The 16,408-nt window shown below is 35.8% G+C and overlaps 1 protein-coding gene across 1 annotated transcript; it reads left to right on the top strand.

Annotated features, from left to right (window-relative positions):
- Nucleotides 1–6,789: 6,789 nt before the first annotated feature.
- LOC107085533 (cytochrome c oxidase subunit 7A-related protein, mitochondrial) lies at nt 6,790–15,425 on the top strand. The gene is made up of 3 exons (XM_015375895.1): nt 6,790–6,928; nt 13,649–13,783; nt 14,870–15,425. The coding sequence occupies exons 1-3, from the start codon at nt 6,857–6,859 to the stop codon at nt 15,008–15,010; spliced, it is 348 nt and encodes a 115-aa protein (XP_015231381.1). The 5' UTR covers nt 6,790–6,856; the 3' UTR covers nt 15,011–15,425.
- The last annotated feature ends 983 nt before the right edge of the window (nt 15,426–16,408 follow it).

Genomic DNA, 16,408 nt, shown 5'->3' with positions numbered 1-16,408 from the left:
TAGCATTTTCTTTACCATGAAAATGCTGGATTATGGTACCTTTCTCCAGTGGTTATTTAGTGGACAGATTGACAGTCCCTTTTAAGACAACCCTATATATTATTTCTATAGGGATGGACCTCTGGGCTGTATGTACTAAAGAAGAGTATTCTTCCTTTCTGATATCTTAAGCAGGTACATCTGTCACCAATACAAGCTGTTATGCCAGAGCCTCACCTGGGATGTATATATGGCATAGGAGGATATGAATACATCTTTTTTCTGTTTTATCACACTTGTTGCTTGCCCAAAATAACATAAACAAAAGTCTCCTCTACCACCGCAGTCATTTTGAAAAGGATTTACAGAAATCTCTATCTGGCTTAGTAAGGAATTACTTGAATAACGTAAAAAAAGAAAAGAAATAAACAGGAGTTAAATCTTTGTAACTGAAAAGTATTGGCGACTTGAAAAGTAGGATGGACTGTTTGAGAAGTGAATTTGCAGAATCTGTTGCACCAGACATTTAAAGGCTGAACAGCTTTAAGGAGCAGCTAATGACCGCTATTACTGCTGAAGAATTTATCCATGTTTCTCCAAACCTCTCTTCTATGGGTAAGTTATCAACAACTTAGAGCTATATGTGTACGACTCCGCCTGGTCTGTACCTTTAAGAGCATGGCTTGGAGAACACAAACAGAATATTTATTAGAGAGAAAGGGAGAGACAGGTAAAGCCTGTCCTATTTCTCCGTATTTGCTGTTTACTCCGTATCCCCATGGTTACAGATCAGGCAGAGATGGCTGCATTGGTTGCAGCGTGTGTGTTTGTCTAGCTGTCAGTCGCTCAGTTTTTCAGAGCTTTAAACCCAGATGGAGCAAGTTACACAAGAATGATGTGTGACCTAGATGTATCCTGTGAAGCTGGTGTGAAATAAGGAGAGAGGTGCAAATAAAAGTGAGGGGCTACAAAGAAGACCAGTAGTGTTAGATGAGCTTTAAGTCGAGAATAATGAAATATGGACTGGGGTCAGAGAGGGACCATAAAGTTGGGGGGCAATAAAAACAGAAACTTACCTCAAGGCAGAAGGAGAACGATATGGAGGAAACAAAAAAAAAATGACAAAGCCTGATCACAAAGATTGAAAAGCTGCTTCTTTATTTGTCAGTGAGAGTGAGGCATTTTGTGTTTCTCTGTCTCCAAGGCAACCTCATCCTCCAACATGCCAATCATAAGCGTGGTTGATTTCTATGCACACAAATAGACTGCAGCCACGCACACCTCCTGGTTGGTGCACAACATTGTTGTCCTGGGATGAAAAAAAAATGTAAAGCAAACTGAGTGAAACTTGAGTGCAAAATTTAAAAAAAAAGGAGTGTTTTTTTTGGGGGAAAAAAAGAGCATCCAAGGCTGTCACAAATGATGCTTCTGACATCAGTAACTCGCGCATGTTTATGGCATTCTTTGCCAAGATGATACGATTTGTTGAACAGACACATGATCCAAACAAACAAGTCAACACCTCTCCCACACAACAGTCTTTCTCTGCATCTCCTCTCCTTTTCCTCCTGTTCTCATTCTCTTTGTTACACACATGCACATTGATTTCTGATTCTATATTTATTTGGCTAATCAAATGAAATGTTTATGTCTATCTATGTGTTTGGAGCACAGCTTTAGCTGCTTTAAGATAGTCTTAAGTGTGTTAGGCACATTGAATATTCCTGTTGCTATTCTTTGTGTGCTTTTAAAGCTCAGCAGCTGTCTCAAAATTAAACTGAATATTTCATGAGCTGAGTTCTGATATATAAATCACGTAGCGTTGTTTACAGGTTGAAACCATCAATCAGAACTATTTCCATCACGGCTCATGATTAATGTGATGTATTGAGCTTTTTTTAATAAAACCTCTTATACGTAACACAAATGTGTGTAATTGATTATTTCAAATTACATCATGAGACGATTTTTGACCAGACAAGAGTGTAATTTCCCACTTTATCGCGGTAAAGTAAACATGAATGGCATCAGATTTTTTCACAGTTGTACTTTTTTTGACAGTGTTTTAAAACCATGCATTGATTTTATTCAACTTGACAGATTTGCACTACCATAGTTGGTTTCTCATATAAAATCTCAATTAAACAAAATAAAGGCTTGTGGTTATTATCTGAAAAGATTTACTGGATAATGATATTGTTACAAGTCTCTTTATGTTTTAAGACTCCATAATCTGGCTGTTCAAACCACGCTCATCTTCATTAGATGAGGTGTCAAATCTAATTACTGTCTGTCTAAAGAGCTGCATGACATGATCCTCGGGGGAGATGGATTTCTCCGGGTCGCTGGTGGCCCCTAATTTAAAAGTGATGATGTAACCCTTAGCTAAAAATAACCTGTATTACTGGTTCATGTTGGCACTGAATTTTAACATCAGATATATGAACACCTGAGCCTCATAGTGCTCTGCTTGGAGTCATGATATGGTAAAAGCTGCTCCACTGCTTCTCTTCCAAAGAGCTGTAAAAAAAAAAAATCCTAATAAAATGACAGAGGCAGAAGTATTGCCCCCAGAGTTCAAACTTTTCAAAAACCTATTTCCTGTGTGTCAGAGATTTTTTTCAATACTGGATTTCCCTTCATTTCTCACATTTATTGCTTTAAGGCATGTCTCTCTGTGGTGGTTTAGTTCAAGTTGGTTTTTAGAGAAAACCCAGTATATATATATATATATATATATATATATATATATATGTGTGACATAAAGCCCTTCTCTATTTTAATAGAATTATCTCACACAGAAAGATATGCTGCAGTTCTACCGTGATCTTTGCAGATTTTTTCATTTTTCCTCCTTATTATCCTCTGCACTGTGATATAGCCTTAGACTATTTGTGTACAGATATATTCATACCTTAAGGAAACAGTAAATATAATAATTGAACTTTATTGATCTCACGTTGGAGAAATTTATCTCTGCATTTAACCAATCCCCTTGGGGAGCAGTGGGCTGCCATTATGCAGTGCCCGGGGAGCAGTGTGGGGGATAAGGGTCTTGCTCAGAGACCCAGAGTGGCAGTCTGTGGGAGTGGAGCTTGAACTTAGAACCTCAGGATTCCAAGCTCTATGCCCTAACCATTAGGCCACCAAATGAAAAGCTTCTAGACAATCAGATTGAATTAAAGAACTAGCCTGTATGTGTCACATAAACACTTATCAAAAACATCACATAGATTTCAATTAACTTAAATTTAAAATTTCCAAAAAATATCAATCTATATTTTTCAGAAAATGTAAAACGGGAGCATTAATTAAAGAAGTAGCTAGAAGCATGTGGTAACTCGAAGGGAACTGCAGATATCCACAGTTCAGGTGCTGTTGACAGGAAAACCCATCTGACTTTAATGTAGTAAATTAGCTATTTAGAGTCTTCCTTTAGAAAATGACAAACAGGTTGAGAAAAATTCTCTGATTAAAATAGACAAAAGTTCAGCTTTTTGACATCAATGGAAAGCAATTACCCCCGAAAAGATAATTGCATATAACAATGAATACACAATTCAAAAAGACACATAATGAGTGCAGCATCATGAACTAGAGATGCTTTTCTGTAGCAGGGGCAGGGAAGCTGTTCAAAGCTAGTATAGACTATTAACTATTAGAAAGACATTGACCTTTGACATATAGTTAGAGCAACAATGGTTACATCAAGGCAAGTTCTTATTTCAGAAGTTAAAATCTATATCCAACTGAGTATTTGTAGTAAAACCAAGGCAATACTTTAACAGGTGCTCTGTATCTTTCTTCAGATTTTATTGTCATTACACTGTCACAAGTACAGAGCAACGGAATGAACTCTCTGCATTTAACCCATCGCCTTGGGGAGCAGTGGGCTGCCATTGTGCAGCACCCAGGGAGCAGTGTGGGGCTAATCTTTGCTCAGGGAGCCAGAGTGGCAGTCTGTTGGAGTGGGGCTTAAACTCAGACCCTCAGGATTCTAAGCTCTATGCTCTAACCACTAGGCCACTATTCCCCCCAATTTAACTTCACGCAAAAAGATATCTGAATAACTTACAGTTTATTTGGAGGTAACGACTGGTGACTGCAAAAGAATTACAAATGCAATTGCTGTAAAAGGTGATTCAAAATAGGCCTGCATGATATCATATACAACACTGCTACATTCTAGGTGCACAAAGAAGTGTTATCTCAAATCCTTCATTCCTCTCTGCTGCTGTTGCACCTTCTAATCCTCATCACTGCTCTTAAGAAACTCAGTATGCTTTATATCTCTGTTTCCATTTCACATGTTTTTTCAAGTTGTTGTCAATAGTCTGTTTTTGTCTATGTAAAAAAAATAAACAATGTGCATCATGTCATTTGAATCTAATTACTTTGCACAGTAGCACAATTCTATTTAATTAATTAATTAATCATGGTACAGATATATCTTTCGTATGCTTTAAAATTGCCCTTACTGTATAGATGCTTTTTCTTTTTTTTTCATGACTATATTATTTACTATTATTATCCGGATGCTCCATTTGCTTTTTATTTTGGTGCGGGTATGCTTGATTTTCTTATAATGACATTGATGTATGTTCCAACTGCGACATAGCTTGTGATAAATAATGTGATTACATTCTTCTGCTCTGTGTTCATTTCAAACATACATCCCAGATAATTAAATGTCTATCAAGAATCTGGGGAAAATGAAACCTAATTAAAGATTCCCTTTTTAGCAAACAAGTTTAATGGAAATCTTTGCTTCTGGTCAATTACCTTTTTGGAGATAGAAAAATAGTTGTCTTAGTTTCCTAATTGATTTATCATCATTTCACCTCTTTACCCTCTTTAACCTTTTTTTCTCTGAATAAACAATAATTTTCATCTAAATTTTTGCTAATATAGAGAGCCTTAATGCATAGTACTTAGATAATGAGCTTAGGTGTAAAGCAGTCTAAGCAGTTTTTTTAATTAAATGCCTTTCACAGTTTTGTGGTTTAATTTTTGAATATTATTTATACTATACAGCACTTTATACTTAACAATAATTTACTACTCTGTGGTGGTCTTTTCAGGAAATGCCAGTGGAACACATTAACAACCGTAAAACCGGAAAATTAGAAGTGAAATTCATTATTTTTTAGATTGAATATTTTGTCTTTAGAGAATTTTTGAGTCACTTTACAGTCAGCTAGCATCAGTGAAGATATAAACTCAGAGGGCAGGGCAGCATAGTTTGAAAATAGAATCTCACATTTTTTTCTATCTTAAATCTATTTTTTTCTCAATCAAGTTTCATATTTATAAATATTGCTGTCATTAACTAGATTTTCAATCATCCCCTCTGAAGTGAGTCCATAATTTAAAGGTCTATGAAATTCATGTTTAGAAATATGCTGTAAAACAATCATGTTTCATGACAAGCAAAGACAATAAATAAGAAAATGTCTGCAGTTAGTGATATCACACAATGAGATTATTTGTTATGAGTAGACTTCTAAGAACAAAAACTAATGAATAGATGTCACTCTGACCTATGGAGGTCCAAGGAGTCGATTAGTGGGTGAAAAAAAAATCCATGAATTACATTTTCATAAACCAAAAATTTGATTAAGCAATAAAATCCAATTAATCACCCAGCCTTAATATGCAATATATCCCACCTGTTAAATATGTTAAATATGTCTTTGCATATAACAAAAAAATAAATAAATAAATAAAAAAATCATAGAGCCATGTTGTCAAAATAGTAACCCAAGAAATATTTGTCTCTTTTTTAATATTTCAGTTACAAAATATTATTTCATATAAGGAATCCAGAGGTGAAGGCCAGACATTATAATTATTTTGGCATTTGATACAGTTGATAAAGCATTCTCAAAATTTGTTAAATGGCCTATTTTACCTAAAGTCAAATAAACACATTTTAAAGTTATAGACAAAATTATTCTGTGGCAAAATGTTTAAGAAAAAGATTTGGTTTTGAGGTGGATCAATGTTCCTTTTGTAATAATAATAGTGAAATTTGAACATTTGTTTTCCCCGTGTCCTCCTACGCATCGATTCTGGAAAGAGATGAAAGATTAGATTTCTTTGAAAATTGATTATGTCCCCCCATTTGCCCTAAATTATGTCATTTTTTATACAGACCATATTCCCTTGCCTGTTTCTGATACTATTAATATCATCCTGCTATTGGGTAAAAAATCATATCCACTGTGCTAAATGAAGAAATGCTAGACCTTCCTATCAAGATCAATGTCTTTAAAACCTTTTTTTCTTATCTTAAAAAGGTTAAAGTCTTGTATTCTCCAGACATGTGCATCCACCTTTTTTGTTTTTCATATTTCTATGGCTCTTTCTATGTTTTATTTAAATGTTTGTTGATTTAAATCCTCTGCTATTTGTTTTACATTGTATTTTTCAATTATAATTAATCTTTATCTGTTCATGTACACTTTTGCCATCCTCTTTGAGAGTATTTTTTCATGTAAATGTCAATGGCTTAATAATAATAAAAAAAAGATTTTTTTAAACAAGTTCGTTTGGCATTTGGCCCTTCCTACTTTCCGTACCAAAAAGCAAGCTCGTGGTGCCTGTGATGCCATTTTACAATACTGTTTCTACTCATTAAATAAATGTATCTATTGAATATTTAGATAATTAATTCCTTAAAAAACTCAATTTAAATCTCAAGAGGACACAACTCTGGTCTCTCTGCCTTGATTTTATTCTCTTCTTGTTTATTTTTAAGCAGGCAATGGTGAGGCCACCTCACGACGTCTCCTTCCTGAGACAGTCGGGTTTAGGAAGGTCTTTAACCGGTCGGTTTGTTGTGCAGCGGCACCTTCCTCTGTCCTTCAGCAGGAAAATGTATTACAAATTCAGCGGTTTCACCCAGAAATTGACGGGTGCTGCTCCCACGGCGGCCTACAACCCTCAGGTGAGAACTTTTAAATGGTGTTTTGGTAATAAACCGAGTCTTTAGTGGCTCTACTGACCTTGGTGCGGATTTGTTAGATAACGGAGCCTGCTACTGCTAACAGGCTTGTCAACTGATTAGCAGGAGTGAAAAATATCAAATAAGTTTATCCTGTTCACAAATATGTGTTTAATGTTCGTGACTTTTCTTTTACTTTTTAAAATATCATTACATATTGATAAATAATTAATGTAAAAGTTGATGTCCAGATTCGATTTATATATTAATTAATGTTTTCCATACTGTTTTTATTAGTCTACAGTTAGGTGCACTTTTTGTCCTCTGAAGAGTTTGTTACCTTTTTTCTTTTGACTCTGCACTTCCACTTTTAACCTCTATGTCCTTCTTAGTCAGCTTTGTCCTTTAAAGCAATTTCAAATGTGTGAACATGTTTTATTTAAAAAAAAAATCTCTTTTTTTGTGTTTAATCCATTAAGTAGAGTTTATATAAACTTATTTTCTGTAAAGCTGAGTTTTAACTTTAAGAGTCTGTTCCAATATACAGAAATGCTTTCCTTTACAGCTGGTCAGAATGAGGTTATGAACTATTGTTGTCATCATTTTATGAATTACTGCTTTTTGCTTGTACCTCTACTAGTTAAAGTGTGTGATGTGCCTACATTTGTACAAGTTTTCTGTTTTTGTAATGTTTTTTTTTTAAATCGATTTGATTTCGATTATTTTTTCAATCAATTAATGAGCTGGTAGGCAAAGGTTCCTTAAAGAATACTTTTCATTAATTTAAACCAGATGAAACTCAAACTTTTCAACTTAAGGAGTTCTGGATAGAGCATATTGACAGAGAACTGATTTTTTTTTTTTTTTTTTTAATCCTAAATGCCAAATGTGTGTATATATATATATATATATATTAGGGGTGGAACGGTTCACAAAATCCACGGTTCGTTTCGATTCACGGTTTCTGGTCACGGTTTTCGGTTCGGTTCGATACATGTTGATTGTTACACCGAAATCCCATAAAAATTTATGGAATTGATGAAAAAATCCGCGGAAACCCTGGATCATTTCCGTATGTTTTGCTGCTTTGAATTTAATCATCTCGCGCATGCTCTCTGTCATCTCCAAGGGACTCAGAGGGGAGCGGACGAAGCCACAGTGGGGGATGTAGGCTTTGCTTTGAGCAGCCGGTCTGGAGCGCAGCGGGGCGGAGCGGGGGTTGCTGACGGAGTATGAGGGATTTCGGGGTTAGCATGACATGTTTGTCATGTTGCTGTTAGCATAAACAAAACGTGTTGCACAATGCTCGCACACTGTTGCACTTCTTATCCACAACTTTCTTTCCGCTGTCATCGTAGGTCACTCTAAATGCAAAGCGCTCCCATACAGCAGACCTATAAAGTGCTGCTGGCGTGTCTTCCAACTCCTGTTCTTTCCCACTCGCCATTCCGACACAATTCTCCACAACAACTGATTTTTTTCCCTGCTACACCCGGCTAAGCTGCTTCGCTTCTTCTTCTTCTTGTTTACTACTGGTGGTTGGCTTTGGTCGCAGTACCGCCACCTTCTGCTCGGGAGTGTAATCGCTTCCTCTATGAGAAAAAGGAGCAGCGCATGAACCGAACTAAACACACGCGAACCGAACGGTTCTGACGGTTTTCATAAATCGTCCCATCCCTAATATATATATATCTATATAGATATAGATATATAGATATATCTATCTGATATATATCTGGGCATAATTACTGCTCAATCTGGGTTCCTCTGTCAGCTACAATAATGCTTTAGAGTCTCTCTACTCAAGTTAAAGATTAATTAATTTCTAAACTAGTTGACAATTATTTCAATAATCGATTAATCCCATTAATTGTTTCAGCCCTAGTATTAACAATTGTTCAAAAAAAAAAAAAATTTACTTTGTTTCTAAGTTTGAAGACGTTTGATGGGAAGCGAAACGTCTTCAAACTTGGAAACAAAGTCCAGTGGGTTATTTTTAATGTTCTTTTTTTGGACTGACTATGACCTGGATAACTGAGAATTGTCACCAGCATTTTAACAGTTATGTATGCAGTTAATAGTTTTAATCTGATACTTTCAAAGGCTATTATGGGAAGGAGGATCACAATTATAACTAATAAAGCCACGTCAAGGTTTAAAAAAAAAAAAAATAGTTGAGTTAAAACCTATTATATTTTCTATTGTATTATGTTTAAAAACTTTAACCTTAAGCAGACCTAGTAATATTTTTACCTTCAGTATATCCTCTTATAAAAGTCACTGTGATGGATATCTAAGTGTGTAGTACAATTTAATGGTCTGTCGCCTCCGTGTATTGGCCCTGATTGGAAAATCACACTTAAAACCTTTCTGTGCTGCCGACCTGGTGACAGTCTCGTGGCTCTGCTTTTCTCTTGTGTTAAGGCAAACTGCTTTTTATCAGCCCAATGTCATCAATAGCCACGCGTATCATGCTTTGCAACCCACAGATGACTATAGGATGTTTATTTATTTAACATTTTAATTTTAATTTATTTTGGATGATTATGACATGGCAAAGCTTGGAGGAAACAGTCAAAGAGAACCTTTTGTCAGAAGAGGAAACAAAAATCAATTTTGTTTTTTGCTTTTTTTTCTGTCCACTATAAAACATGTAGAAGCTGATTCACCTTAAAACTGATTAAAAATGATTCACTCAAGAAGTAGATTTATACTTCACAGATAAAGGAAACAATTTGCAGTAAAAAAGGCTGATATACCCTAGTTTACATTAAATAATGTAGAGTACTACCAACCTCTTCAGATATTTGGCTGTAATGTGTGCCTTCCAGGTGCTTAGAGAGCGACAGCGCTGGTGCTTTGGGGGGTACAAGGAGCAATCAGTGTTTACATTAGTGCAACTTTCAAAAAGTCATGTAGGGGTAGCAGTAGCACCACTCAAAATTAATCAGACATTAATGATAAACTGTTCAGTTTTTCTTATGCCTGTACTTTATTTTTTTTTTTTCCTGAGTAATATCACTTAACCAAATTTTACTGTTGGGACATTGCTAATTGCTCTCACTTGTAGGGATGTTCTAATCCTATATAAGTATCAAAATTTGGTCCAATATCAGCCAAAAAATAATTATTGGAATATTTCGGCCTGCATCTAAATTCTCCAATACAAGCAACCTGATAGAAAAGCTCTGCTCCCATTATCTTAAGACCTTTGTATGCATCCAGAGTGCACTACTGGGCAAAGAAACCTTTTTATTAACAGCTATATTTAATGGCTTTTGTTCTTTATGTGTGGTCAACTATATAATTTTATTCGCTAAATCTGTCTTTACTGCACTTTTACTTCAGCACTTTAGTGAAAGACTGATTAGACCTGTAGACATTGTGGATGTCTGTTACTAAACAACCTCTCCTCCACCAGATCTATAGTGGCATATACATAATGAGGCTACTGCTTCACTTGTTGGTTTATTGACCGAAGACGTCTCTAAATTTGTTTCTTCATTCAATATTAAGAAACGTTGAAAAACTATCACCTCTATAAATTGAAAGCGCTAAGGCCTTCATCAGATCTCTGACCCTGACCTTGGATTTCTACATGTAAGCCTTTTTTTATTTTTAGTGTGGAAATAAGGAAGCAAATATTTAGAGGTCATAATCGTGCTCTTCTATATTATGTTTAAATTTCTATACTTTCAAGTAAGGGAAGAATGTAAATAAAATAAACTATTTTACGAGATGAATTTTTTGCACTTATTGCAATCGCATGTGGAGAATCTACTTGATTTAACCACACTGTCAACAGTTAGGTGGATGTAAAATTGTGGATTCTTCCTCCCTAAGTTTGTTTCTATAGGATTCTTTGATTTTATGTTTTTCCTTTTCTGTTTTTTTTTTTATTAATAATTTAAACTTTTCTAAAGTGAGGGACTGTTTTAAAAAAAAAAAAAAGCAGATTGTTTTTCCTCACTAAACAGATAAAGATAATTAACGCCATGCATTACACCTCCTCAGTGTTACACAGCGGGGCAAAAATTGTGAGAGCAACTGGGCAGGAACTTGGTTAAAAATGGTGCCTGCGTCATTCATGCTCCACAGCGCTTAGTCTCCACCTGTAATGAAACAGCAGCAGATGGCCAGGATAATGTGATAAACATTGATTTAATATTTTTACAGCTCATGGGTAAACCCACTCTGGTAGATTCTTCTTTTTATTACAGCCACAATTCATGTGAAACGGGGTGTTTGTGTGTGTTGTTTATAATGCTGTTCACATAGCCATAACACACACTACCAGACCCGATTTGTTCTACAGGTTTAACAGCCTGCTGTCAAATGTTATGCCTTCATCCAGGTTGGTGTTTCTGCAATGTTTTCGTAGAATAAGAGAGCTGCCGCCCAGACCATGTCCTCCAATTTCACATTATGATCTTAATTGATGCACCTTTAGAAGCGTTGGAACAAAAAGTCTTTGTTTTGATTGTAATGCTCATAAAGTGTAAAGGTACCACAGGGCAGCTGTGCCAGGCAGCAATATTGTATTTGAGGCTATAGCAGTAAGTACATTTGCTTTTTCAGTAATGAAATTTGTGCTTTTGGCCTTTCTGCCACCTGGCTCAACTTTGAAATAATATTCATGCTTTAGTACATCCAAAATAATATCCTAGAAAATGTATTTTTGTGAAAAAAAACATTATCTTTCACGTGTTCGTAATAATTTTATGTGGAAAACATCTATTTGATAGCCTTTCTTTTTTTGAATTGGCTATCACAGTTTTTGGCTAATACTTTCTCATTTTTAGTAAGGAAGTACAGTCTTCTTCAACATCAGTTGTAATGTGTTTTTTTTAAAGACCTTTTAAAATACATTTAGCTTTTTAATGCAGCAGCAGCTAAATTTCTAATGCTACCCTTATTTGTGTCCTCCAACAACTTCCATGAAAGCAATATTTTTGAACTATTTTAATATTTGCTTTTGTAGACTTTTTATTTTTTTTCATTATTAGGTATATATGTTTTGGTTTCATACTCTCATATATGTTTGCCAAATTAAATGTTTGCCCTCCTCACTTATGTGTCAGTTTGGATTTCCACCCGCCTACATATCTGCCTCCGCATGCTTTAACAAGGTAGTGACCGTCCCAGAGATTTTTATGTAAAATAAATGGTGCTGACACTCAGGAGACCTCTGCTTTATTTACCAGTGCTGCACTCTGTGCAGAAAATACACCGTTATCAAACATACTGGGCCAAGCAGCTCTTTCATTTGAAAGTGTTGCTGTCAAATATTATGATGAATAACTATGCATGGAAGGAATGATTAGTGGAAGTGTGGCCCCTTTTCAAATGAGAATATGCTTTAAAAATATGTTCGGAGAAAGTAAACTTTTGTTGTTGTAAGCACTTTTCTTATACTTATACTGCTTTGAAAGAAATGGCCCAAATCTAGTTTCAGCTGTTTTAATGCTGCCATTAGTAATCAGTGTTGAGAAGCCTAAAAATACACCGAGATTTTATTGCTTTATCATATTCTCAGAATTTTATTTTATTTACGTGGTTCTTTGTTTTTTTTTTTGACTGAATAGACTAAAAACGTTCATATTTATCAGCAGCCCAAAGAATTTCTTTAATAAAAGTCTATCCAAGGGTATATATTTGACTGTTTTTCTTTTCTTTTTACTGTCCAAAAAAGTTAATCCATGCACTTCAAAAAAAATGATAAATTATTGGGCTCCATGGTAACCATGAAGCAACATTTCACAGGTATATAATTAGACATTTGAGTACATTATTTTAAAAAGAAAATAAATCCCACAAGAACGATTATTTTTCTGTCAATCAGTGGTTTCTCCATTAGTGCCCCTAATATTTCCTATGAAATAAATGCAACAGAAACGGCTTTGTATAAAATCGATCATGATTTTTATGTCTTTCATCCATTATGGTTTCTTTGGGATAAAGAAGTCTTCAAAAGGGGGGGGGGGGGTGCCAAACTTTTAATTTGTTTTAATTAATCATTTTTAATCATACCGCTCGCCAACAATTTAACAGCTGAACAAGTTGAACCGATGTAAAGCCATAACTCTGAGTCAATAAAGCAATCACAGTATCAGGGCTTCAAAACTACTATAGACCATTATGCTTAATTTATAGAAGATCAATGTGAAGAGAAAAAGCTTTTTCTGATCCACTGCATGAAAACGGAGAGGGACCCACTCATTAATCTTCCAATGCAATAGTGATTTTGATTGATTTCATGTTATAAAGCATTTTTGTTCTCAAATTAAAGCCTCATCTCTACACTTAAAGCATTCAATCTGTGAAACACTGACATGCTTTGATCAGGAAAAAAACAAACTAGAAGCTCTATTTTTCTAACAATAAATGTTTGACTTCGTTGCCTGAAGATGTTGGCTGATTGCCTCGCAGCCTTTTTTATTCCTAATCTAAAATGTTCTCTCTTCTCTGATTTTTTTTATTTTTTATTTCATTCAGTGCTTTTTGTGTTTATTGAGGTCTTTGCCAAGGTCTCATACCCACAGGCTTGCTTTGGTGGGCGAAGAAGAGCTGCTTACATAAGTGAAGAATGTTAAAAATGAAACCGTAAAATAGAAACGCAACAACCTTGGTTGTGTTGTCACATAAATGCATGTGAGGCAATTTAAAGAAATCAGTGGGTCTTTCAGTTGTAGGAATTGTATTTAAAAGTGTGTTTTCATTTAGGGGCTGAAACAGGGGCTGCCTGCAGAGTCTCCCACCATGATCTTTGCCACACCCACCAAGCTGGTGTCAGAAGCAGGATCCACGGTGGAGTACCTGGGAGCAAACAAAGTTCCTGACCTCCAGAGGTTTTTCCAGGTAATGAAAATAAAAAAAATACTGGTTTGAGATATTTTAAAATGGATCAATAAGCTGATGAATCTTATCTAAAAATGACATTGTTTTTATTAGATGTACTACTAATAAATGCATTTCTATTTTCTTTTTATTATTAAACCTATATTTAACCAGATAAAAGATCTTACTGAGAGAAATTCCTTTAAGCGCCACCTGGCCAAGAAATAAACGGAACAGAAAGACAGCAAGGACAACATTTGCATTAAAGCGTTAGAGTAATAATAGTAAAATAGAAATGAGAGTAGAAACGGTTTAAAGGATTTCCATCTCCTGTTTTATTAAGGTGCAGTAGGGCTTCCCAATTTTAGAAAAGCATGCAACCGTAGAGCTGTTGCTCAATATGTTGATTAGGATTACCACACATTTTCTGACAGTTTCTTTGTCTTCATCACTATCTTGCCACCATTTTGCTTCAGCATTATAACCACAAAAGATGGATTGCGTAATCTTTCAGATGTTGCGCAACCCTTCTATGAATTTCATGAAGGGTGAATACAGGTTTGCTGCATAAACAGTCCAATATGAATGGTCTGTCAAACCGCTTACTAGTTTAAATGAGGAATCATTTAAGATCCTATAAATCTTGGGCAGCTGGCTGTGGGTACACCAGACAGAATCACAGAGTAAACCTTCTTTAGGCATGGAGAAATGCAACAATAACTAGTTCAAAGCTGTTTTATCATAAAGTTCAAAGAGAAACCACACTTTGTGTCCAGCTTTTAATAGAACCAGATAGATGATGGGTAATGACTAATATTTGTTTGGCTCTCTGGTCTGAATGGCCTTGAGCCACCTCCACCACCCAACCCACCAGTATTCACCACTTCAGAGGCTGCAAATAAAACAAAAAAACCCACCAGCAGTCAAATGAAAATAACTACATCAACTACTGAAATTTGATGAAGGGCTTTATTTTTGCAGGAGCTTAGTTGCGCATTCAAAACTAAGTATACAATTTGTTATCTGAGCTCTTTCTGTGATTACTAAATTACCCTCTTTTTCTCCTACCATCATCTCCACCTTCCTGCACTCTGCTTTCCCTTCCAGACGTCGGACGGCGTCCCAGTCCACCTGAAGCGCGGATATTCTGACCGACTACTGTACCGCACCACCATGGCTCTTACAATCGGAGGCGTCGCCTATTGCCTGGTGGCACTCTACATTGCAGCTCAGCCCAACAAGAAGTGACAGACACCACCCTGGGATCTTATTTGTTAACAACACTGACTTGTTGCTGCTGCTTGCATCCAAACATTCACATGCTCGGTCTCCATCCTCCAGACCACTTCTTTGGGACCCCTTTTTAAATGAGAAATACCCCTCTGCTCAGTGGTTATCGTAGGACATGAGGAGCTTTGACCTTCATGTGTACCTGCCTTTAAACGAAATAAAACCCGATGAATATGGCTTCAATAATTGTAAATAATACAATTACATTGTTTTTGTTCTCCATAAAGTTCACTTTTAAAGTCAGTATGCTGGCTGTGTATAAAGAGAAGGTGGAGTACATGTTGCTAGAACCATCAGGACAAAAGCCAACGATAACCAGAATATCCGTGTTGTTTGAGAAAGATGTCTAAATTAATAAATTCTAGTTTAAAATGCTTTGTCTCATGTTGTCATCCTAATGAAACCATCTATAGTGCTGCTCTGTCTGTTTGCTACAAGTCAGCATGATAGACAACCCCCGTCTGGAATGTAGCCGATGCTCACTTGGCTTAGAGAAAAGGCTCGTACAGTCGCCATGTGTGGGAGCCCTGGTGTGATGTCAGATGCTCCTCACTCAGAGGATTGTGTCTGTCGCTGATTTTTCTATTTTCCAGGTTAGTTTCAGTTTAGAATACCAGACATCCATGGGGAAGACTCATGTCTATCAAGCAGCCATTTGCACCAATTCACATAACCAAAAAGGGAAATTAGGAAACTAATGGATTTAATTGAGGCTGGATGATATGGCTTCAAAATGTAATCTAAGTTTAATTTCTTTTTCCTATGAAATTCAATTGATCTTTTGAGTTTGTTTTGTCTTTTTTCTAACTCAAGTTTTTAAAATAAACTAGAAAAGCACTCGGAGAGTACAGACCCACGCCAACCAGCAAATTTTACTCTTATGTTGTGACTTACACCTATAGCTAAAAGTTGAACATGACCTTCATCATTACCAAATTTAAATGAAAATTAAAATGAATTTAAATGATTTGTGAATTTAAATTAATTGTGAGCAAGGCATGGCTCAGCTTTTCTGTGTTTTTGTATTCTGTATAATACTTCTCGACTCTTTTAGAGTCTGATGCTGAAGCCGTCAAGTCACTGCTGCTGCCTTTGTTTACGGGGTAAATGCTTGTTCATGTTAAAGATTCCTTTAAAAAAATCCTGCATCCTGATAATCACCAATCCTGCATCCTGATAATCACCAAAATTTTATGGATTGTTCCTTGGACTGAGGTGCACCTTTGGTAAAAATGTAATTTATTTTGTTCATAACTTTTCAAATTATCCTGTATACAGACAAACACAGTCTTGACTGAAAACGTAACCTCTTTTGGCTGAGGTAAGAACACTACGGAAGAGGATTAGGGCCACTGA

This window comes from Cyprinodon variegatus, unplaced genomic scaffold (genome assembly GCF_000732505.1).
Source record: "Cyprinodon variegatus isolate N-32 unplaced genomic scaffold, C_variegatus-1.0 Scaffold127, whole genome shotgun sequence".
NCBI lineage: Eukaryota > Metazoa > Chordata > Actinopteri > Cyprinodontiformes > Cyprinodontidae > Cyprinodon > Cyprinodon variegatus.
Note: the sequence above shows the minus strand (reverse complement) of the source record. Positions and strands in the feature narration are given on the sequence as shown.

What these genes read in the sequence shown, in the direction of transcription:
- LOC107085533 (XM_015375895.1), top strand. Translation starts at nt 6,857, where the DNA reads ATGTATTACAAATTCAGCGGTTTCACCCAGAAATTGACGGGTGCTGCT. An exon ending in CGGCGGCCTACAACCCTCAG is followed by an intron (nt 6,929 to 13,648) that starts GTGAGAACTTTT and finishes GTTTTCATTTAG; the next exon opens with GGGCTGAAACAGGGGCTGCC. An exon ending in ACCTCCAGAGGTTTTTCCAG is followed by an intron (nt 13,784 to 14,869) that starts GTAATGAAAATA and finishes TTTCCCTTCCAG; the next exon opens with ACGTCGGACGGCGTCCCAGT.